General features: G+C 41.7%; 1 protein-coding gene across 14 annotated transcripts in view; it reads right to left on the bottom strand.

Annotated features, from left to right (window-relative positions):
• Nucleotides 1–24411, bottom strand: part of RBMS1 (RNA binding motif single stranded interacting protein 1) — a 1922565-nt gene that overhangs the window by 1076107 nt on the left and 822047 nt on the right. The window contains exon 1 of one of the 14 annotated variants that reach the window (XM_044074742.1): nucleotides 20741–20961. The exons of the other annotated variants lie outside the window; for them this stretch is intronic. Within the exon in view, the coding sequence (XP_043930677.1) occupies nucleotides 20741–20760 (20 nt within the window). The 5' untranslated portion in view covers nucleotides 20761–20961. Of the gene's footprint in view, nucleotides 1–20740; nucleotides 20962–24411 lie in introns of those variants that run through there. 14 annotated transcript variants of the gene reach the window in all.

Here is a 24411-nt window from a genome sequence, read left to right as displayed (position 1 = left end):
TCACTGGCTACAGTCTTGCATGTTCTGACATGCTATGCCAAAGGGGAAGATTTTTGTACAATGAATGTGTTACATCACTAATGGGTCTGCCACGCCTACTACAGATTACTACATCCACATTAACATTTTTTCTTTGTGCAAAACACAAACACATTGGTCTCGCCTGAATTATCAGAAATAATCACTGATCATAGTTCTTTTCTGGCTTGTACCTCTCCAGCCATCTCCCCTTATCAGCTGCATCATATGGAAAACATCAATATGCTGAATTACAAACTCCTAAACAAAATTCTATAGCTACAAGAAGCAATTACTTGACTTGAACCATCTACACATGATCATTTCCAAAGCGCTATGGCCGCAAAGGTTAAACTGTGTAAACTACACGGTAACAATCTGCATGGTGAACTTCGAACACAGCAGTGAAGAAAAGAGCCCCCCCCCATTCTGTGCAATTGCAAAGGTTCATGGGATTGTATTAGGCTATCTGCTCTTGCAGGTCATTTTAAGCTTAGCTAAATTTCCCAAACCAAAAGTAAGAATCAAACCTTGTACCTTGTGTTTATGAAGTAAACATCTTAACCACTATGCCAACTCCCAACCACCAGTTGTAAGCAGCTGCCTCTCTCAATAAAGTACTAAAATCTCTTCTTCCTACCTTTAAATGAGTATCTCTTGTTACCACAAACTTGCTTAACAACCAACTAACTACAATTTACAAATAAAACACACCCTTTTCCTACTTCTAAACTGCATTTGCTCCTCCAACAGGCCTCAGATTAGGTGTTGATCTAAAACTGTACAGCCAGTTTATTTGTATAACCTTACAATAGTAGCAGAACTTCAGGAAGAGTGTACTTCATTTTTGGAAGAGGTCCATGACGTGGGGTGCCCAAGAAGGGAGGACTCTCCTCATGATGCATGCTTTTTCCTAAACGGTTATACACTTCAGCTACAGCAAAAGTCAATGTAAAAAGATAAATATGCTACCACAAAACATACCAAGCTGTGATTATTTGTGCATTCCTAACTCTCCAGATCCCTCTTTTACAATGTGATACTCACCATACAATAATGGTAACTACAGGAAATCATTACATATATTTCAATGAAAAAAAAAATGTACTCAAAGCAAGTTCCTCCATGACTAACTTTTATGCAAGCTTACAATGAAGAGCAACAACTGAATGAAATATGTTCACTTACATCCTGTTACAAGTGAGATATAGCATAAATTCAAAACCACAGGAAGCGATTCAGTTGTGTAATACTAAATTTACTTAAGTGGCCAAACTGACAGTTCCACTGAAATCAAACCTAACGATGCACGACAACATTCCATTGATCCCCACTGCTCTCAATTCTCATGCAACGCTTCTGTCTTAATTACCCCCAACCCCCCAAAAAAAAACGTACCCACAAGATCCGGGCTGTAGCTTGAAACTGACAAAATGTACGCACAAGCAACATTACAGACACACAAAAAATCAGGAAATTTACAAACTGCACAAAAAATGCCCACACACACACACACACACACACGCACGCACACACACACACACACACACACACACACACACACACACACACACACACACACACGCACGCACACACACACACACGCACACACGCACACACGCACACACACACACACAAAATCAGGAGAGTGGTCCTGGAATTTACAAGCTGTACACAAATGTACATACAAAAAAGGTATAGGTCATGTCATTGCACTGCAATACTCAGTAGGGCCACATTGCAACCCCCCCCCCCCAAACACACACACTTGTAAAAGGCACAGGTCATCTCACTGCAGCAGACATCCTCTTAAAATCAATGCTATAATTTTACGCACTAATATTTTCCTTCGCCCACTCGCCTTACTGACATAATGCATACTTACACCTTTCCTTATCACACTAGTAGCCAAGTCTCTACCTCTCTCACACCAACATGATATTCACTCCCTATTTGTAATTTCTTTTTTCCACTCAGTTTGTAAACACTCTCATTAACAATTCCCCTAAGGCTGCTGCGGCTACGAAGGGCCTTTGTTTTTGACTCACTCGCCCTATTCCAGTTAACAAATGAAATAAACAAATAAACAAGTTAAAACACAGGTTATACGGTCATAAATTTAACCCTCCATAAGGAACAGAAACAGCTCCATCATCTAATGGGGGCAATGCCCTCTATCCTGCCCACCTCCTCTCAATTTCAGTGAGGAAATGCTTGTAAATTACGACCATCCATGGTCAAAAGCATGGCTACTGACAAGAATTACTGTTTGCTGTGGCTTAACCCTTAATACAATCTATATTTTTAGCATTAAAGTTAAAAACTGTACAAAATAAATCTGCCACTCAGCTACCCTAGTTTATTCACACATGCTGTCAAAAGTAACAACAAAGCACATGTCATCGCATTGCAACACTCTTAGTAATCAGCCGATTCCATGGATCTAGCATACATAACCATATCAGAAAATATTGTTACATTTATAAGTGAACTTAAAATGGCAAATACACTTAACCTACTGAAAAATAAAAGAAAACATTTTTCATCACACACACACACACACACACACACACACACACACACACACACACACACACACACACACACACACACACACAATATTTCTAGCCTAGGGTTATACCATCTCTGAAAAAGGGAAGACCCTTTAACTTAAAACTGGAATACTACATTTAGACATTTAGAAATGAACACAGAAGAACTTAGCTGTTTTATAATATGGTCAATTTGCAGTGAATTGTACTTCACTGTCACAGGTTTAAATTAACTAAATAATAAGCTACAGGTGGGCTTTAAGCTGCTCGGAACACAGTGACACAAATTAATAAATTCCCATGCATTCTCCGATGATCAGTACCTAGCTGTGGCATACACAATGTAAAAAAAAAACGCAGTTGCATGTAGCTGTGGCATACACATTTTAGAAAAAAACACAAAGTTGCATGTAGCTGTGGCATACACTTTTTAGAAAAAAACACAAAGTTGCATGTAGCTGTGGCATACACAATGTAAAAAAAAACAAAGTTGCATGTAGCTGTGGCATACACAATGTAAAAAAAAACACAGTTGCATGTAGCTGTGGCATACACAATGTAAATAAACACACAGTTGCATGCAGCTGCAAAGCTATTTTAAAAATGCAAACAGAAAATTACTACTTCTTCTTCTTCTTTCAGCTTTTCCCGGTTAGGGGTCGCCACAGCAGATCATCTGTCCGCTCATGATTGGCAGAGGAGTTTTACAGTGTCGAGTTGCCAGCCTGGCGCCCAACCTTCCACAGAAGGCACACACATACACACCCTCACACCTAGGGCCAATTTAGAGTGTCCAATTCACCTACTGCATGTCTTTGGGATGTGGGAGGAAACCGGAGCACCCAGAGGAAACCCACGCAACCACAGGGAGGACATGCAGACTCTGCACAGAAGGCACCCCAGCCGAGAATTGAACCGGAGAAGCTCTTGCTGTGAGGTGGCAACGCTAACTGCTGCACCACCGTGGCCGCCCAAACAGAAAATTACTACTACGGTTGTCAAAATGTCGCATTACTATACAAATGAATGGTGACAACTGTAACAAGGTGAAATAAAGAAATTGCTAAATCATACAGCAAAGTTTGACACTGAAAACTGCTTAAGGTGCAACAGCCATTGATAAATTTAACTCATAGTCACAGCTTAAGCATAATTAATTAGGATCCATCCATATTATTTCAGTTATTTTTAACAATCCTGCTCAACGCTACTCTTGGCTACTGCAAAGTTTCATCTTGGCACTGGCGTTCCAGTCACCAAGTGCAAGTACATTTGAATATATATTTTTCAAAGACATGTTGCCTTTAACTGAAATTCATAGCCATTATTTCCGTAAGCAGATCATAATTCACTATGTTACAAAGCAGTTGTTAGCCATTACAACTGCATGCTCAGATTGATGCAACAGGTTTTTTGAAGTCACACATTTCATTTTCTTTTTCTGTTTTGTCTGACTACCTTTGCCACTCTTTATTGCTGCAGAGGATGTGTGTTCCACCAGCACTGACAACAACTTGACTGATTATTTTTAAGGAGAAAATGTCATCACACTTGCTTTTCTCCCACATCCTACCCCCCCCCCCATTCTAAATCACATTCCACATCATTTCCTTTATTTTTTAAGCCACACCTACTACTTAACAAATGCAAAGGAAGTGATGTAATCAAACCACCACTCCCATTATCTGCATCCTTTACAACTAGCTTTACAGCATCACAGTTCACATCCAGTTCTCATTGCTATAGCCAGTTTACACATTTCCTCAACAATGATCAGGATCAGTCATATTACTTATGTTTTTACTAAACAAAGCAACACTCAGCAAATAGTTATATCCAACCTTTAAATACCTGCCACAGTAAACCACATTACTCTTTCACAACAGAATAATTCGGGTACCAAGCTGGTGGATGAAGTTTCTAGTGATGCCCCAACCTTCAATAAAAACTCATTCTCTGTAATGGTAAAGTTATTAACAGGTGACAGCCCATCCATTCATTTTCTGCTCAACAGAAACAACTGCACCTATAAGTCTAAAGTATTCTAATATGTGGTGACATTGCACTCACCCACCTAGAGAGGCTGCAATGACTTAACAATAACCCAGGTACTTCAAATGGTCTACCAGTTGCACATATGCACAAGTGGTCACAAAATGGATAACACATAATAACAGCAAAACAATGGCAATTATTACATCATGGCTAAAAGACAAAAGGTGCATTCCCTTTTCAATGGACATAACTGTAGACAACCGAACTGACCCTAGAGAGATGGACTGGTAACACTATATCATACAAATGCAACTCTCTCCCCAACACTAACAGATAAATAGCATAACTTTACCGTTAATGACAGCATTAGACATGAAATACGTGTGAGGGTGATGGGTCTACTACCCCTTCACCCCTACAGAAAAAGTACAGTTTTGTACCTACCATAAATGTAGATGTTCGAAGATCCACATTGCTGCAGTCCTTACACTTGGGTAGTCCGCTGTCCTCGGTCGGCCCGAATATCAAAGTATAAGGCTGACGTCGGTCAAGGCGCATTAGACTGACATCAGGACGTCAGGGTACAAATGCGCATGACCGACGTCATATCCTCAGTCTTTTCTTGCCCCAGATGTCACAAGACCCCAAAAGAAAGGTCAAAACCAAAAGACAGCAAACAACCAACCAACCACCCTTGCACTAATAATATGTACAATATATACAACAAATACAATATTTACAACCCAACCCACGCAACCGCCTCTAACTACAGAGGGGAAGGAGGGAGGGTAAATTGGACTGCAGCAATGTGGATCTTCGAACATCTACATTTATGGTAGGTACAAAACTGTACTATGTTCTTCATCTCACATTGCTGCAGTCCTTACACTTGGGTAGAATCCCAAAGCAGAGGTAAGGGAGGATGGCAAAACTATAAAGCAGCAGGAGCTGCCAAAATGCCCTGTAAAATAGCAGTGGCAAAACCAGCCCTCGATTTAGAGTAAAGTGGAAGGTGATAATGCTTAGAAAAAGTATGCACTGAACTCCAAGTAGCTGCCTCCAAAATATCCTTAGTTGCCACCCCCCTTAGAAAAGCTGTCGAAGTGGCAGTAGCCCTAGTGGAATGAGGTCTAATCCCAGCCGGAATCTCCTTACCATGATGGGAATAACAGAAAGCAATGCAAAATCCAATCCACTTAGAAATAGTTTGTTTTGACACAGGCTTGCCCTGAGAACTCAAAGCAAAAGAAACAAATAACTGCTGAGACTGCCTGAACCCTTTAGTTCTGCTCAAATAATATCGCAACTGCCTGTGTACATCTAAAGTGTGCAAAATCTTTTCCCCTTTATTTTGAGGATTTGCATAAAAAGTAGGCAGATGAATAGTTTGGTTTAAAGCCACACTAGAAACCACTTTAGGCATAAAGGAAGGATTAGTACGCAAAGATACCCTATCCTTATGGAAAATCAAGAAAGGCTCAACTGACATAAGGGCCTGTAATTCAGAAACCCTTCTTGCAGAGGTAATGGCCAACAAAAAAGCAGTCTTCCATGATAAATATTTCAACTCAGCAGTAGCTGCAGGCTCAAAAGGTTGTAGAGTAAGTTTCTCCAACACAAAATTGAGATCCCAAGCAGGAGTAGGAGCTCTACGTGGGGGTCTTATATTCTTTGCCCCTCTAAGAAATTGCTTGAACAAAGGATGAGAAAACAATGGTGGGTCACAGTCATAGTGAGCCGAAATTGCTGCAGCATGAACCTTAATAGAAGAGAAGGACAAACCTTTGTCCAGTAACTCAGTAAGATATTGTAGAGCCACACTTAAATTAGGCTCAGAAACATCAAATTCTTTTGCTGCACTCCAAAATAAAAATCTCTTCCATTTATCTGCGTACACTTTCCTTGTACTAGGCCTTCTGGCTTCCAAAATAACATTCAAAACTTGCTGTGGAAGTCGAGACCCTCCAGGGTTCAAAACAGAATATGCCAGGCTGTTAGGTGAAGAGAGTGAAGTTTGACATTGAGTAAATGACTGTTCTCCTGAGACAGCAGGTGTGGAATCGAAGGCAAAGGCCATGGAGGCTCCTGCCAGACTTCTCAGTAAAGGGTACCAATGCTGTCGAGGCCAATCTGGAGCTATTAAAATCATCCTTGGCTTGTCCTGTCTGACCTTTAGGAGTACCTTTGGGAGGAGAGGCAGAGGTGGAAAGGCATACACATGAAGATTGTTCCAATTGAAAGAAAGAGCATCCACTTTCCAGGCTGTGGGATGAAACCTTTTGTGCAAAACTTTGGCAGCTGGTAGTTTAGTGGAAAAGCGAACAGATCTATGTCTGGAGTTCCCCATGACACTGTCAATTTCTGAAATACATGAGGATCCAATTTCCACTCGTGGGGATCCATAATTCGCCTGCTCAACGCATCTGCTAAGGAGTTCTGTGCTCCGGCAGAAACCTTGCCTGAAGATGTAGCTGTAAACTGAGAGCAGTCTCCCACAAAATCATTGCTTGCCTGCATAGAGGATAAGAATGTGTTCCCCTTGCTTGTTGATGTACCACATGACAGTTGTGTTGTCTGTTAGAATCAACACCTGCCCTGGAAGAAGTAAATCCTTGAAAGCTATTAATGCAAATTGGACTGCTAACATCTCCTTCAAGTTGATATGTAGATGTTGTAGTCTGGCAGGCCACGTGTCTTGTATCCACTTTCCATTTAGATGAGCTCCCCAAGCTTTGTCTGAGGCATCTGTCGTTAGAATCTGACTCGCCTCTGGCAGGGTCACAGAGAGTCCCTTGTTTAGGTGACATTCCTGAGCCCACCACAAAAATTCCTTTTGAATGCAAGGTATTATCTGAATGACAGTGTCCATATCCTGGCAGTGCTGTGTCCATACATTTTGAGATACCATTGTAGCTTCCTCATATGCAGTTTGGCATTGGGAAGCACCAGAATACAAGATGCCATGAACCCCAAGGCTTGAAGGACTGTCTTTGCAGTCAGCCTGGACTGATGAGACAATTGATGGAAGTCAAGGGAAAGATTCTTTTGTTTGTCCGGGGTCAAAAAGGCCATCTGGGATGCTGTATTCAGTCTTACACCCAGAAAGCACATGTCCTGAGAGGGTACTAGACTGGACTTTATTTCGTTCACAGAATACCCCAGGCATCTTAGCACTGCTATCACATATTGCAGATGATGAAGAAGTTCGTCCCTTTCTTGAGCCAGAATCAGGCAATCGTCCAAATAAGGATAAATCTGTATTCCTTTTAGCCTGAAGAAAGCTATCACCGGAGCCAGAACTTTCGTAAACACTCTGGGCGCAGTACATAAGCCAAAGGGCAATGCAGAGAACTGATCATGAGAAGTTCCAGCCCGAAAACGCAGATACTTCCTGCAACTTAGTCTGATAGGAACATGAAGGTAAGCCTCCTTGAGATCCAGAGTCACCATCCAGTGATCTTTGCCCAGCAGAGGTAAAAGCTGTTGTAACGTCAACATTTTGAACTTGGGAATGTCCAGATAAGTGTTGAGGATAGATAAATCCAAAATTGGTCTCCACGTGTTCCCCTTCTTTGGTACTAGGAACAGGCGAGAATAAAATCCTAGGCCCACTTCTGGCAGAGGGACCGGCTGTATGGCCCCTATTTGAAGTAGCAGAGAAATTTGTTTGTGAGCCTCTATACTTTGTTGAGGAGGAACGTCTGGCATGCCTTTGAAAGGAGGCAAGGTATGGAAATAAAACCTGTAACCTTTGTGTATGATATCCAATACCCATCTGTCTTGGGTAATTAAACTCCAATTTTCCTTGAAAAGTGCCAACCTTCCTCCCAAAGGTGCTGCCAGACGAGAAGGCTCTGGCAGCTGAAAAGGTAGGTCATTGGGCCTGTTTACGAAAGGACTGACCCCTGCCCTCACCAAGACTGTGCAGGTGAACTCCTGTTCTAGGCCTGAAAGCGCCCTGAGCTCTGCCCCTACCACGCCTAGATCTACAACTAGACTGGGAATCATAAGAAGGATACGTCCACCCCTTGGTAGGCCAATTCCTACTAAACTTGGAGGCTGAACCTGCAAAAATCTTTAACAGTCTGCATAGACTTAGCCTTGTCTTCCATTTTCTTTAAGACTGCCTCCACAGGTGAACCAAACAACACATCAGACTGTAAAGGAGCATCTAAAATCCTTGTCTTAACATGGTCAGATAAATTCTGATCCCTCAGCCAGGCGTGCCTGCGAAGAACTGACCCAGTGGCAGCCACCCTAGACGAGGCCTGTACAGCATCAAAACCACATTGCAAAGAATGCTTACCCACCTGTTCAGAAACATGTACCAAATCCTGTAATTCCTTACACTCAATACCTTCCGCCAGAGCATCTACCTTAGACTTCAATTGAGAAAGTAGATAGTTTTGGTATTTCAACATGTGAAACTGGCAATTCAAAGCCCTCATAGCTAAGGTGGAAGAAGTATAGACTTTCTTTCCCCATCTATCCAAAGCCCTGGCCTCTTTATCTGGAGGAACCGGATTTTTACAACAGAAGCCTTGACACCCTTAGGCCCTTGACTAACAGTTTCTGGGTCCGCCCTAGGACTCTTAAAGATATTTATGAGCTTCAGGCACCCTGTAATACCTATCCGGTTTAACAGGAGCAGGAGGCAAAGAATCAGGATTAAGAGCAGCCTCTGCAAACACATCTTCCACAACATCCAGAACAGGAAGTATAGCCAAAGGCCTATGCTGGGGTAAAAACAAAAATTCCCTAAGCCTTTTCCTGGAATCAGAGAAGTCCTGACCTTCCCACTTAAAATGTTCCCTCATGGAATGAAGAGTCTCTGAAAAAGAAAAAATCCTCTGGAGGAGAAGCAGAAGGAGTAGAATCATCCACATCAGAATCAGAATAAGGAGAATACTCCTGCAAGTCTTCAGCCGAAGACTCTGAAACATCCGAAGTCTGCTCAAAACTCCCCAACTCTGGTTCCACCCTAGGCCTCTTATCAGGAGGGGGCAAAGAACCTCTAATTAAAGTAATTAAATCTTCTGCCATTTTAAGCATGTGCTTCTTGGGCACAGATCCTGATGAACTAGGAGTGACACCAACAGAAGCTAAACCTGGCCTGCCTCTGGGAGAAGCCTTGGAAACAGAAGGAGAGGGCCTAACCACCCTAGGAAGGGAGGGGAGTACAGTAACCTGAGAAGCCCCTTCAGCCTGACCTGCCTCCTGAGAGGCCACATCCTGCAATAACAAAGTCTCCCCCTGAGACTCCAGAGAAACCTCCGGCGGAACCCCCGGTTCCACCGACACCTCCAAAGAACCGGCGTCCGGTACGGACGACTCTTCTTGTCTGGGCTTAGCTGCTTTGTCTTTACGCTTCTTCGTAGAAGCGGGCGTCGGAGCATCCGACGGCATGTTATAATTGCACCGCTTCCCGAAGACTAACCTGGCACAATCTAACCTTCGCTTAATAGTGCGCTTATTAAATCTAGCACAAAAGCGACACCCAACAACGTCGTGCTCAGGCCCCAAACAAGGAATACACAAAGAATGATAATCTCTATGCGGTATCTGTTTCCCACAAGAAATACAGTTATTCACTTTGTCTGACATCCGGTAAACCACTGAGGCAAGAAAAAACTAAAATATTCCCCAACGGGGTACTTAGCCAACTTTGACTCGGTCTGAAACTCCGAATTCGAAAAATTTCAGAACGCCGAACGGCACTTGCAACGCTGCTTCTGCATCGGACCATGCGGCAAAAAAGACAGAGGATATGACGTCGGTCATGCGCATTTGTACCCTGACGTCCTGATGTCAGTCTAATGCGCCTTGACCGACGTCAGCCTTATACTTTGATATTCGGGCCGACCGAGGACAGCGGACTACCCAAGTGTAAGGACTGCAGCAATGTGAGATGAAGAACATCGTATGTAACACTTTTGCATCAACAGCAGGTCCAGTGCAATCATTAGTAATAACTACATTCTCCATCTAACCAAAAAGACACAAGGAAACAGTCCAGAAATAAAACCAAATCTCCAAAAAGAACTGGACCAAGGCAAGGACACCAGTAAAATCCTCCACTCTTTATTGGCATCACGAATAGCAAAATATAAGAAGTTTAATGCTTACAGTGAATTGTATGCGTTTTCGTCCGAGAACCTCCCAGACTTCATCAGGAAAACCAGTACAAAGCAAATGCCTGCATTTAAATAAGGACCCATCTTGAATTCAATTAAGTCCCAATTAAAAATTAAAAAGACATTCACAACATCCATGAATATTATTCTATATAAAATGTTGCTAAATAACAGCCTGAAAACTTTATAATATACGTATATGTTAAAAAATGTATTAAAATATACGTCTGCCACAAACAGATTATAATTTGGCAGCTCTTAATTTTAACAAAGGAAGTAAGGAAATATGGTCATTGAGACCTGGATGTTTGTTAGCCTCCAGGACTATTTGCCAGTAAGTTTCCCTAAATTCTAACTTTGTTTCTCAGGGACCCCCCCTCTAATGTCCCTGGGTAACAATTCCAGAACAAAAAACTTAAAGTTGGCCCCCTAACATTGCAGTGTGTGCCTGAAGAGTGCATTCTTAGTATTGTACTTTTTGATGTCATTAAGATGCTCATATATACGGCGTTTTAATTGCCTCTCAGTTTTCCCCACATAAAATCCATCACAATGGTTACATAAGGCGAGATACACTAAACCAGAGGTGTTACAATTAGTGTACGTTCTGCCAACCAACTTTTTACTTCTTGCCTTGATGAAAACACTTTCATCGTGAATAATGTGGGGACATTGAGGGCAGGCTCCACACATGTATGTGCTAACCTTTCTGTGGGAAAAAAACAGGTCTGTGACTGCTTTGTTCCAGCAGATTCTTTATGTTATGTCCCTTTCTAAAGATAACCTTTAGGGGCTGGTTCTTAAAGACATCCAAGTCTGTAAATTCAACAAATTTATTTCATTCTTTCTCTAGCATACCTTTAAGGAAAGAGGCATCACCGCTAAAATTTGTGACAAAGGCTCTGTTATAATGCAAATCAGAAGCCTCATTAACTGTCTTTTTACTCAAAGTGAAAGAACCAGTTCCTAATATAGGGGGATATTTTTCCTGTCTACCCATACAGACCTAATTTTTGACATCCAAAATCAAGTTTTTGGGGTAGCCTCTTTCCTCAAACATCCTTGCAATAATGTCACATTCAAGGTAAAAGTCAACCTCTGATGAGGTCATGTGGCTAGCCCTAACCAACTGGCCCTTAATGAGATCTCTTTTTTGGAAGGCAGGGTGAGCACTAGAATACCAAATATAGGAATATGAGAAAGTTTTCTTCCTATAAAATTTGGATCTAAAACCCCCCTCAGTCTTAGAAATAAGATACATCCAAGTAATGCATAGAATCAAAGGTAACATGATGTGTAAAAACCAAAAAGGTGGTAGTTTGTGCCAAATAACCCATAAACTTGTCCAACCTTTGCAAATTGTCCCCCCAAAACAAGCAGATGTCATCCAGAAATCTTTTGTACATCCTCCAACACTTGGAGAATGTGCTGTTCAAAACAAATTTGCCCTCCCACATAGCCAGAATAATACTGGCATATGTGGGAGCACAACTGGCACCCATAGCTACCCCACGTTCTTGTTTAAAAAAACTCTCCTTCAAAAAATATGAAGTTATTCTTGCGAATCAATTCAGCCAACTCTATGCAAACAAAAATGTCATTGTCAGAGACCCCATCCTGTAATCTAAGGGCCTCCTCCAACCATTCTAACCCTGTGTTGTGGGGAATCACAGAGAACAGGTCAATAATGTCAATAGTACAAAAATATGTTCTTCTGAGAACAATTCAGGCTTAACATTACTTAAAAAGACCCAGGAATCCTGCAAAATATGCTTTTTGCCTTTCCACAAACTTTTCAGTTTTCAGTCCAAATATTTGGCCAAAGTGGCATTTTAGAGCCCTCTGAGGCCACAATAGGTCTCAAAGGCGGATCCTGGGTACTTTTATATACTTTGGGTATTCCAAAGATAGATGATACCCTTGTTTTTTGTTTTCCAGATATGCATAAGTTGGGAAGTCAATGACACCTTGATCAAATAAATCCTTTAAAGCAAAATCAATTTTATGATAGGAAATATTGATCTCATTGATAGATACCAAACTGTAATTAGTCTCATCATGCAAAATAGACCGCATCTTGCCTTCATATAAAATCCTGTCCGTCAGTACAATTACCCCTCCCTTATCCGAAACTGTAATTAGTCTCATCATGCAAAATAGATCGCATCTTGCCTTCATATAAAATCCTGTCTGTCAGTACAATTACCCCTCCCTTATCCGGTTCCATCACCCTAACATCAGAATTAGAACACAGGTTCTGCAATAAACTTTGTTCCTCTGTGGGTAAATTGTAACTAATTTTATAATCAGGGTGTACCCTACGAACTTCCCTTTCAAAGACCTGTTCTAAATTTCTAAGATGGGGATGCAGGGGGGGGATGTACTGAGTTTCTTAGGGAGTGCCGTCTGTGATGTCGAGGCCCCCTTACCAAAGATGTACTCGAAATTCAATTTACGTACAAACATCTTTATGTCTAGTATGACATTCAAAAGGTTACTATTCTGTGTTGGAATAAATTTAAATCCTTTCATAAACAATCTGAAAAAATCCAAAGTAACTGTCAAATCACTGTAATTAAAAATATGAAAGCCAGATTGCCTAAAGACATTGTGTTCTCTTGTAATAACTGAATCATAATTCACCTCCGGCATCTGGAGTACCCCCCTCCCTGCCGATATCCTGGTTCCCTGTGAAAATGGTTGCCATGATGGTTATTCTGATTCTTTCAGACCTATGTGGGGGGACATACTCATTCTCCTGTTATGAATTGTCAATTTCCTGGACATGGGTAGAAGAATCCTGGTTATTGTGCAGATCATGGAGACCATATTCAATTGAATTTTGGTTGCTTCCTATATACCCGCCACCATCTTGTAATGTAAAACTATGCTGTACCTTTGGTGCAGGGTACTGTTTACCATCCCTATAATCCTTCAGGTCCCTGTCCATTTTCCTGTACTTCCTTTTCAAAATATCATCACATCTCTCATCCACACGTCTAACATCAAAATATCTAGCCCTTTCGTTTTCAATCCCATACAACAGGTCACTCGTAATGGCATTGTTTAAACTGTCAATATACAACTTTAAATTATCCATTTCACGTTCACTGTTTTTAATAATAGCCCTCAAAATGTCTAAACTGCATTTGTCAAAAATGGCTATGAGTTCCTGATGACACTCAGAGCCTACAGTGACATTATTTGGGTATTTGCAAACCCGTAAGCCCTTAGGCACAATATCAGCCATGATACATTCATTGAAATACATGTTGTCTAAAGAAAGGGATTTGTACTTTAAAAGAACATCATACAGTTTGTTAAGTCCGTTGGAATAATTGTCCATTAAGGGTCCATTAACAGCGACAGTCTCAGGTTTCCAAAAAAAAACGGATGAAAGTGTTTTCATCAAGGCAAGAAGTAAAAAGTTGGTCGGCAGAACATACACTAACTGTAACACCTCTGGTATAGTGTACCTCACCTTATGTAACCATTGTGATGGATTTTATGTGGGGAAAACTGAGAGGCAATTAAAACGCTATATATACGAGCATCTTAATGACATCAAAGAGTGCAACACTAAGAATGCACTTTTCAGGCAGACACTGCAATGTGAGGGGGCCAACTTTAAGTTTTTTGTTCTGGAATTGTTGCCCAGGGACATTAGAAGGGGTCCCTGGGAAACAAAGTTAGAATTTAGGGAAACTTACTGGCAAAAAGTCCTGGAGGCTAACAGACATCCAAGTCTCAATGATCATACTTCCTTGCTTCATTTGTTAAAATTAAGAGCTACCAAATTATAATCTGTTTGTGGCAGACATGTATATTTTAATACATTTTTTAACATATACTTATATTATAATTTTTTTTTTAAGTTTTCAGGATGTTATTTAACAACATTGTATATTGAATAATATTCATGGTTGATGTGAATGTCTTTTTAATTTTTAATTGGGACTTAATTGAATTTAAGGTGGATCCTTATTTAAATGCAGATATTTGCTTTGTACTATTTTTTCGGATGAAGTCTGGGAGGTTCTCGTACGAAAACGCATACAATTCACTGTGAGCGTTAAACTTCTTATATTTTGCTATTCGTGGTGCCAATAAAGAGTGGAGGATTTTACTGGTGTCCTTGCCTTGGTCCAGTACATTCTCCATCTGCTATCTGCTACAGATAACTGATCATGTTGCATGGGGGGGGTTGCTACCAGTTTACAGGGGGGGGGGGGTTGCTACCAGTTTACAATACTCCACCACCAAAATGCATGTAATGTTTTCATTTTAAAATGTAGTTGGAGGGGGACCCTCCACCCTCACACCCAATGACCATATGCAGTTACCATCTAACAAAGCATGCACAGTGTATTTATGCAATGACAACAAATCAGGTATCCGAACTTTCTCACAAGGCTTTAACACACACAAAAAAAACAATTTCCTAGATTTTACTAGCTTCATTCAAGTATTTTATTTTATAATATTACTGCCTCAGGGGGATGCACTAACCGCAACTTGGTATGCGCTGTCCTGATTATACCATCCTAGGGGTGTGCATCAAAGGATTGGGAGGGGTTACTCCTGCAAATCTTGTGGGGTATTAGAAGAAAAAAGTTTGCCCAATATTCAAATGATGCAAAAATACCCACCTACTTTTGTGACAGAAATCCGTCAACAGTAAAAGGACTTGCGGAAACCCACAGCCAAGCATGGGAACACTTGCATGTATTTCTGAAAATAAATTCCTTACTTAGAATTTAGGCTACAGACTTCCACTAAACATAAAGGACATGGTACATGCTGTCTGGATGCAGCCTCCAACAAAGCTTAACCCTCCAAAACTTCCACATTGGTCCAAACAAATAACAGTTCGTGAATCACCCTTTCCTTCAGAGTCCATTCAATTTGGAAATGGCTGTGCTTGGCAGTCGGACAGTACTGTCTGGGAAGGGGGGGTACAATCGACTGTACTGTCTGGGAAGGGTGGGTACAGTCAGACAGTACTGTCTGGAAAGGGTGGTATTGAGTTAGTATAGGTAAGGGATAAATGTATGATAAGGTGATTGACAAGTGGCAGGTAATCTTAAAACAGCCTAGGTCAGGAAGGGAATGCCAGTCTGGGTTCTAGAGAAAATAAAAAGTATTCCAGAGCTTCTTCCTCTTCCTACAGAAGGAAGAGAGTGAACTTCTTACCCTGGTTCACCTCTTGTAAAAGCAGTAATATAGCACTTAATAGTATCAGCTTAAATGTTTTAGCAACAGAGTTAGTTAAGGAAGGCTAGTGCCACAGTCCCGCTGAGCCTGTAAAGGGGATAGCATCAGGGGTCAAAAAGGAACCTCCTATCCTTCCCCAAAGGGTTTTTAGTTTTTGACCTTTTTCACTGGGAGTGGGAGGTTCCAGGTTGTCACAATCATGTGTGGAAGGCAGGGATACCAATGGGTGAGTTGAAAGGGAAGAGCAGAGGATACAGAGCACTTCACTAAGATGTGGACTGCCCTGGCAGTGAGACAAGCCAGTTTAGCTAGTCTCTATCGGCAGATTTTAAGGTGGCCTAGGTTGCACATTTTGTGCTGTGACTTGGTCTTGGTTTGGATACAATGGGGCTGCACAGCAAAGTTCAATCTGCCTTTGAGAATGGATAGTGGGAGTCCTTCTTGGCATTTTCTGGTGTGCCTGGCAAACTAACTGGTGTACTAATTAGCTAATTATATTGATTATGACAATTTGGTAAACATCCGTGTGTGTGTGTGTGTGTGTGTGTGTGTGTGTGTGTGTGTGTGTGTGTGTGTGTGTGTGTCACACACAGACAGACTTAAGTTTTGGAAAGTATTACTTTCTAAACATGGCCAAGATGGACATGGGTACATGATGTTATTTAACAATCTGAAAAAAGCAAAAGAAAAAGGGTAACTCGTACTCATGAGTAGATTCTCTATGCCAAGGCCACCGAGTCACATGATCATTAATGCTTTGCCAGTACCCTCCCCCTCAGGCTACGCCTCCTTTCTCCAGAAGGCCATATCAGTCAAGCCTAGAGTAAATTTGTCGCTACCCACCTAGTCACCCAATTTATGTTTAAAGGAAGACAGCAAGTAGCACTGCTTAAGATGCAGGGGAAGTTTCTTCCAGAAATTAGGGAGGTGCTTAGTTATAAAATCGGTCTCTCCACCATGTTTTTATTTATCATTAAGTGAATATTTAGGTCCTTGGTTCTGGTGCTGCTACAGTCACTGGACATATGGAGCTACAGGAGGTCCAGGACAATCAGGACTTTAATGATGCTGTGACTGAGACAAAGATCTCCCCTCAAAAATCTGTAAGACACTGAATAAAGTAAAATACCTTCCACATTCTTTGGTGCTCAGGGACTTCATGCTTGTGATTTTTTTTGGTTAGAACCTTTGGAGTCTTTCTAATTGTTTGCTATGTTTACTAAGACATACTGAAGGGGTGATTTTGCTTGACAACTGGTCTCATAAATGATGAATGCAAGGGAGTGATTACTTTTTTTGACTTTGATGATATTTATTTGGCAATTAGGTTGTGCTAAATAAAATGATTTTCTGACCAGCATTGTCACATGATGGTCAAAAGAGGAGAGACATCACCCAAGCTTCCAGGTCCCCAACTATATTTTTGTTCTGTAGTGGTGTGGTGTTCATGAAGTATAACAGCAGAAATGGTTGTTATGATGCTACAATTTTAGCATTTAGCTTGCGCCCTTTTTAGTACACCAAGAGTTTACTAGGGACATTCACTCTGGAGGATTTGGATGTTACAAGGTGACTTAACATCCCCCTATTAACAATCATCAGTAAACTTTATATTTGCCAGAGGTGTTGGGTGTCTGCTTGGAGATTTAAGAAGTAAATGTCAGGAAAAGGAGGCCCGAGCACTGCCCCTTAGGAACACCAGTGGCCACTTTCTTATTATCAGATGAGGCACCTGTAACTCATACTATACAGGTCCTGTCTTTCAGCTAGTTTGTTATCCATCTTGCCACAAGTTCATTTTAAAAACATTTAGCTTCTATATGATCCTGGCATGGGGAATGTTACTAAATGCCTTGGCCACATCAAGATACACTGTTGTGTGGAATCTGGCTTCCACAGTGGCACTTGCCCTTCTTGAATGACATTAACCTATGTCAAACATGCAGTAGCAAAAGCACAAATAAATGTTCTCAAACCGGGCACTTATCTGAAAGTGGGTTAACTTTGGCGAACAGTAGACGTTGGCGTTCAGACTGGTATCAGAGAAGTTCTCAGGATGGTACATGCAGACATCACTTTTATGGCCTACGTTGGCTGTATCCTGTGTGCAACATCGGACATACCTTCCAGTAGCTTAAGTCTTTGGTATGCTGCTGGACGTTCGGGTCACCTAGGTGGGGAATCCCTCATGTTAAATACTACAACATGGGAATAGAAGTACATCCAGTTTAAAGAACTACCAGATACAGGAGGCTGGATCTGCCCTTCAAAAAGCCAAATGTTAGGGGTCAGGTCTGATAATATTCCTCATATCTTAGTTTATGAAGTCAGTTGTAATCTGTTCCATATGATTACGATTATAGTATTCTGCAATAAAGCTGGGGAGGGGCGCCAAGTTAGACCATATCACACCGTACCTCATCCAAGCAGGTCCACTGTAGATTGCCAGTCTCTCCCTCTCTGCAGACTGACACACCTCACTCTTACAGTAACAGTAAGCCAGTTAGAGCTGCAAAACAGCAAAATGACTACAGCAACACCCCAACACCCAAACAACTGTCAGAAGCAGGTCAGTTATATTATGTAAAGGAGCAGGTTTCACCTCTCATCCATGGACATTATCAAGAAAAAAAGAAACCCTTCAGAAAGGCATCTTGTTAATTCACTAAGCAACCCACCCACTCATTTAACTGTGCTCATATAAAAAAAAACTCTGCTGATGACTCCCAGGGTATGAAATCCAAGAAATTATTATTTTGTGTATTTTTTGTTACTCTGTCTGTGACCACTGCTGTACACACTTGCACAAAGTTACTCACAGAAGCTATATGGAACCCTTGCATTTTAACAAATATGCCAACACAGCTGACTAGACCGTATATACTTAACTATGCTCATATACAGACTAGACTGTATATACTTGACTATGATCATATACAGACTAGACCGTATATACTTGACTATGCTCATATACAGAATTCCCAGTGCCAACATGTATATATAAACACAGCAGCATCTGTGTGTGTGTCTCTCTCTCTCTCACTTTCAAACACAAACACACACACAAGCAAAACAGTGAACCATCCAAATGTCATCCTGAAGACATAAATGTCAGCATCTCTTTTTCCAATATTTATCCTAGCTGTGCAAAGTTACTTAAAACAAGTAGATCAGAGCAAGAACTACTTAACTTTCCAATAATAAATTCAGTTTACACTGACTAAAATGTAAGACTACATGGAAAGGCCAGCACTGTGACAAAGAGATAAAGCCCTAGCTATTCTCCAGGCAATCAGGGCATCTGAGGCATAGGCAGGAAAGGATGGGAAAGCCATCCTGGGAGGGAGGAATTCCCTGATGATGTGCACTGAGGGGATGCATAGGCCAATGATGGGAGTAGCCCTCAGACAAGCTCAGTGAATGTGAGGGAGAGGGTGATAAATGGGGAGGTCACATGGAATAAAAGCCCTCCCCCAGAGAAGTAGTCAGCCAGACCCCATTGGATGCCCTTAAGCTCTGCACTGACCCCAGCCGTAAATGGAGACTGGTTGGGGGGGTTAGTAAGGTGACTGGTAGACCTGATGATGGACATGGGGTGGTGGGTGCACTCCCAATAAATGATGCAGGGGGGAGAAAAAAAATTAAACAACTACATGGCAATGCTAGCAGTACAGGCCCAAGCACTGAAGAAATCAGATGATGAGGGTGGAAGTGATGCCTCTTGACTTTTCTATGCCAAAGGCAACGGCTGATACATGTCCAACTGTCGGGGTACCACTTATAGGTCAGACTGCAGTGATACATGCCATGCAGGTGATTGGTACACATCTGAACAACGCCTGCCAAGGACAGCACTGTGCTCTTGCTAAGCATTATGGGTGTACGGATGCACGTCCCTCAGCAGAAGCTAAGCATAGCAGAAAGTACCAAGCAGCCAATGGGGGAGGGGTTAATGGCAGAAGAAAAACCTCCTGACCCATAGGAAGGACGTCAAGGATACAGAAAACTTGCATCCCATGCTTGGTTGTCCTAAATGTATAAATGGGGGTTGGAACTCTGTAGTCATAAAAAATTCTTAGTTCTAGGGAGAGAAAAAAAGAAAATGTGTGAAAAACAGACTACTCTGCAAAAAACAAAATTATCAGCTTTGATTAAGCATTTCAGAGGGATACAAACTACTCTGTCCATAATCACAACCTAGTGATAACAGCAGCGGAGTGCAGCTTTTAAAAACTGGTGTCAGAAATGCTGCTGATGTCATTTCTGAGTCAGCAAGTCTGACAATACTGCATTTAAAGAAATATTAACAAAAAAAATAAATAAGTTCACAATATCTAATGATGGTTAGAAGCCAAGAGAATCCCTTTCCTTTGCCTTACTGTTCTGTATAATTTTTGTGCAGGTGAACCTATACAGCAGGAAGGAAAGAAATCAGAATAAAAAGAAAAAAAAGAGTTTTAATTATTTACAGCCCCAAATCACAATACGTACAGATAATTACTCAACATGACCAATAAAAAGAAATACAACTGAAGAAAACTTCAAGTTTAGTCTGCTACTGTTTCAGGATGTTAAAAACACAACACACTTCTTTCCATGTCCCTCTCTCTCTCTCACTCTCTCTCTCTAAGTGTAAATGCAAAGACATTTTGTGATCATGTATATTTTAGGTGGTTGATATAAGGGTGAAGATATCAGGTGGCTTTAAAGGACACTGGAAAGAAATTCAGTGTCTAGAATGAAAGCGTTTAACAAATGAAGCCTTGGATCTCCTTTCCGGTTTGCAGGGCTATCAGATTACTGCTGCCGAGTTTGGTTTTTACTTACAGTTTGTGCTGCACAGCCATCGATTTCTGCAAACACTGTCAGAGAACACTCCTCTGCAAAGGCGAACTTCAACCACCAACGAAAGGGAGTAGAAAAAAATGCTCTCTATTGAAATAGGTATCTTCTGGCTTACTGTGAAACACATAGTCCATCTCTGAGAAACAGCCACCGTATACTACAATTACAGTAATAATGTACCTGAAAACTTATTGCAACGTAAAATTCTCTATCACCAATGCAACGTAAGGGTATCTGACAGATGGTTATGTTAAGTGCTGAATGCGCGCTCTATAAGCGTCATACTGAAATGCACATGGAATGTCTTGTTTTTTTTTTTTTTTTTCGGAGGTGGAAAAATTACATCACTGTCTTTCCAAACTGCCAATGAGCTGCTCTCGAGGTGCTCATTAAGAACACTTACAAGATAAACATGGACATTTAATACCCGCCCAGTATCAGCTGACTAGCAGCACATGCTGTCCAAACTGGACAGCACAGCCTGCTGCTACAATGTTTACTTCCTATCTCATTGGCCAGGTGGTAGCCCTTTGTTTGCCCTTGTGAAAGAACAGAGAACAAAGCTTCCTTCTAAACCAGTTAATTAAGCAGATCTAAAACTTCCTCCTTGTAAAAAGGGGGAGAACAAGACTTGCGAGGCTTTTTTGAGACATTGTGTCTCCAGATATGAATTAAGGGAAGCTAGCCTATGACGAAGGCTTATAGGAACAAATGAATGGCAAATTTTACAATTACGGTAATCGTGTTCTGCCCCTAAGCAAAACAACAGAGTGGAAGTCTTTATATAGAATCTGCTTTCCACAGTTGCCTTTCCCTCCCTCCCTTAGCTGACATGAGCAAATCTTAAAGGTAAGATACAAGAAAAAGTACAGTTGTGTACACTTATCATAAATGTAGATGTTCGAGTGTATTCACTGTTGCAGTCATCACATTTGGGTTATCTGCCTGCAGGTAGCCCTCAGCCGGCCTGAATACCAGTCTTGGGATTTCTACGGCGGATGCTGTCGCTTCTTCCATGACGTTAGGTCATCAGGGGTATAAAACATGCAGCCGATGCCATTACACCAGTTTTCCTTGCCCCAGATGTCATATGCTCCCAAAATAGGAAGCAATTACATGGTATGTAATACCCCCAGCAAAAAACAAATACCAATGATATAAGATATGCCAGACAAAAAGGATAGGAAAGAAATCAAGAGAAGTCAGGGGGCTGGAGGGAGGGTAACCAGGACTGCAACAGTGAATACACTCGAACATGATGACCCAAATGTGATGACTGCAACAGTGAATACACTGGAACATGATGACCCAAATGTGATGACTGCAACAGTGAATACACTGGAACATGATGACCCAAATGTGATGACTGCAACAGTGAATACACTCGAACATGATGACCCAAATGTGATGACTGCAACAGTGAATACACTGGAACATGATGACCCAAATGTGATGACTGCAACAGTGAATACACTGGAAAGTACAGTTTTGTACCTACCATAAATGTAGATGTCCGAACTGGATAGCATCTGCAGTCATAACAACTGGGTTGTCCTGTCGTCAGGCAGCCCTTCAGTCGGCCGGATTCCAAAGTCCGGGTCCGGCTTCGGCTGATGTCGCACTCCACCCGACGTCATCTCTGTTGGTCTTCGGGTATAAAAGCATCAGCCGACGCCATTTTCCTCAGTGTTTCTTGCCCCAGATGCCAGAAGCCCTCTTGCAGGCTAAAATTTGGATAGATGCCAATGTTTCCAAATAGATAGAGGTAAACACAACAAATCAGCATGTATGTACATATATACAAACAAATACACCATAAAAGACTCCCCCCCCCCAACAGCTAGCTATTAGGAGGGTAAACACCCTAGGAGTACCACAGAGGGGAAGGAGGGAGGGTAATCCTGACTGCAGATGCTATCCAGTTCGGACATCTACATTTATGGTAGGTACAAAACTGTACTATGTCCTTCATGGATGCATCTGCAGTCATAACAACTGGGTAGAATACCATAGCCAACTAGGGGAGGAGGATAAAGGTAGATTATGGTGTGTTTAGGATCCCTTGCAGTACAGCAGTGGCAAACCCTGCTCGGGATCTGGAATATAGAGACAAATTATAATGCTTGGCAAATGTATGCACGGAGGTCCAAGTAGCCGCCTCAATAATGTCTTTGGTTGCCACTCCTCGTAAGAAGGCTGTGGTAGTGGCTGTTGCCCTTGTAGAATGAGGTCTTATGTTTTGTGGAATTGGTTTTCCATGGAAGGAGTAACAGAATCGTATGCAATTTCCTATCCATTTGGAGATTGTCTGTTTGGAAATAGCGTTTCCTTCCCTTCCTGTTGCATAGGCTACTAAAAGTTGGTCAGTCTTTCTGCTATTTTTTGTTCTGTCCAAGTAGTAGCGTAGCTGTCTATGTACATCCAAGGTATGCAGTATTCTTTCCCCTCTGTTATGTGGGTTGGGAAAGAAGGTAGGTAGGTGGATTGTCTGGTTTAAAGACACTCTGGATACCACCTTGGGCATAAATGTAGGATTAGTCCTCATGGACACTCTATCTTGGTGGAAGATTAGGAAGGGTTGCACTGCCATTAAGGCCTGTAGTTCCGAAACCCTCCTTGCTGAAGTAATTGCCAGCAGGAAAGCAGTTTTCCATGACAGGTGTTGTAGGTCTGCTGTTGCTGCTGGTTCAAAGGGTGATAGAGTCAATTTTTCTAGCACAAAGTTTAAATCCCAAGCTGGTAATGGTGGTTTCCTTGGAGGTTTTACATTCTTGATTCCTCTGAGGAACTGCCTGAGCAAAGGGTGCGAAAAACAGGTGGATCAAAGCTGTATTCTGCTGAAATAGCTGATGTATGTATCTTGATGCAGGAGTAGGACAGCCCTGAATGAAGAATTTCGCTCAGATACTCCAGAATGTTAGGCATATCTATGTTTGACACATCTTTTCCTCTTTCCATACTCCAAATGACAAACCTTTTCCATTTTCCAGCATAGTTCCTTCTTGTTGAAGGTCTGCGTGCTTCAAGAATAATGTCTTTTACTCTTTGGGAAAGTTCTGGATTAGCTGCTGCTATGTGATGTTCCATGCAGTTAGTTGCAACGTTTTTAGGTTTGGATGTATGATGCTGTAGTTGTTCTGAGTTAACATCAAAGGCATCAGGGGTACTGGCCACATATTGTTCCGAGACATGCTCCTCAGTAGTGGGTACCAGTGTTGTCTTGGCCAGTTTCGTGCTATCAGGATTATCCTTGGACGTTCTTCCTTGATTTTCAGTAGTACCTTGTGTATCAAAGGAAGAGGTGGGAATGCATATGCTGTTAGGCCTTTCCAGTTGAAGGAGAGCGAATCCACTTTCCATGCTAGTGGGTGGGATGTCCTTGTGCAGAATTTTTTGAGCTGGTGATTGAGAGGTGATGCGAATAGGTCTATCTGTGGCATTCCCCATTTCTTTGAGATGGTCTTGAAGATGTCCGGGTGCAGCTTCCATTCGTGGGCATCCGAAGTGGTTCTGCTTAATATGTCTGCTAGAGTATTGTCTTTCCCTGGTACAAATATTGCCTGTAACTGGATGTTGTAGCTGAGTGCCAGGGTCCACAGCTCCAAGGTCATTCTGCATAGGGGGTATAAATGAGTGCCTCCCTGTTTGTTGAT

This window comes from Protopterus annectens, chromosome 6.part0 (genome assembly GCF_019279795.1).
Source record: "Protopterus annectens isolate FY-2018-M chromosome 6.part0, PAN1.0, whole genome shotgun sequence".
NCBI lineage: Eukaryota > Metazoa > Chordata > Ceratodontiformes > Protopteridae > Protopterus > Protopterus annectens.
Note: the sequence above shows the minus strand (reverse complement) of the source record. Positions and strands in the feature narration are given on the sequence as shown.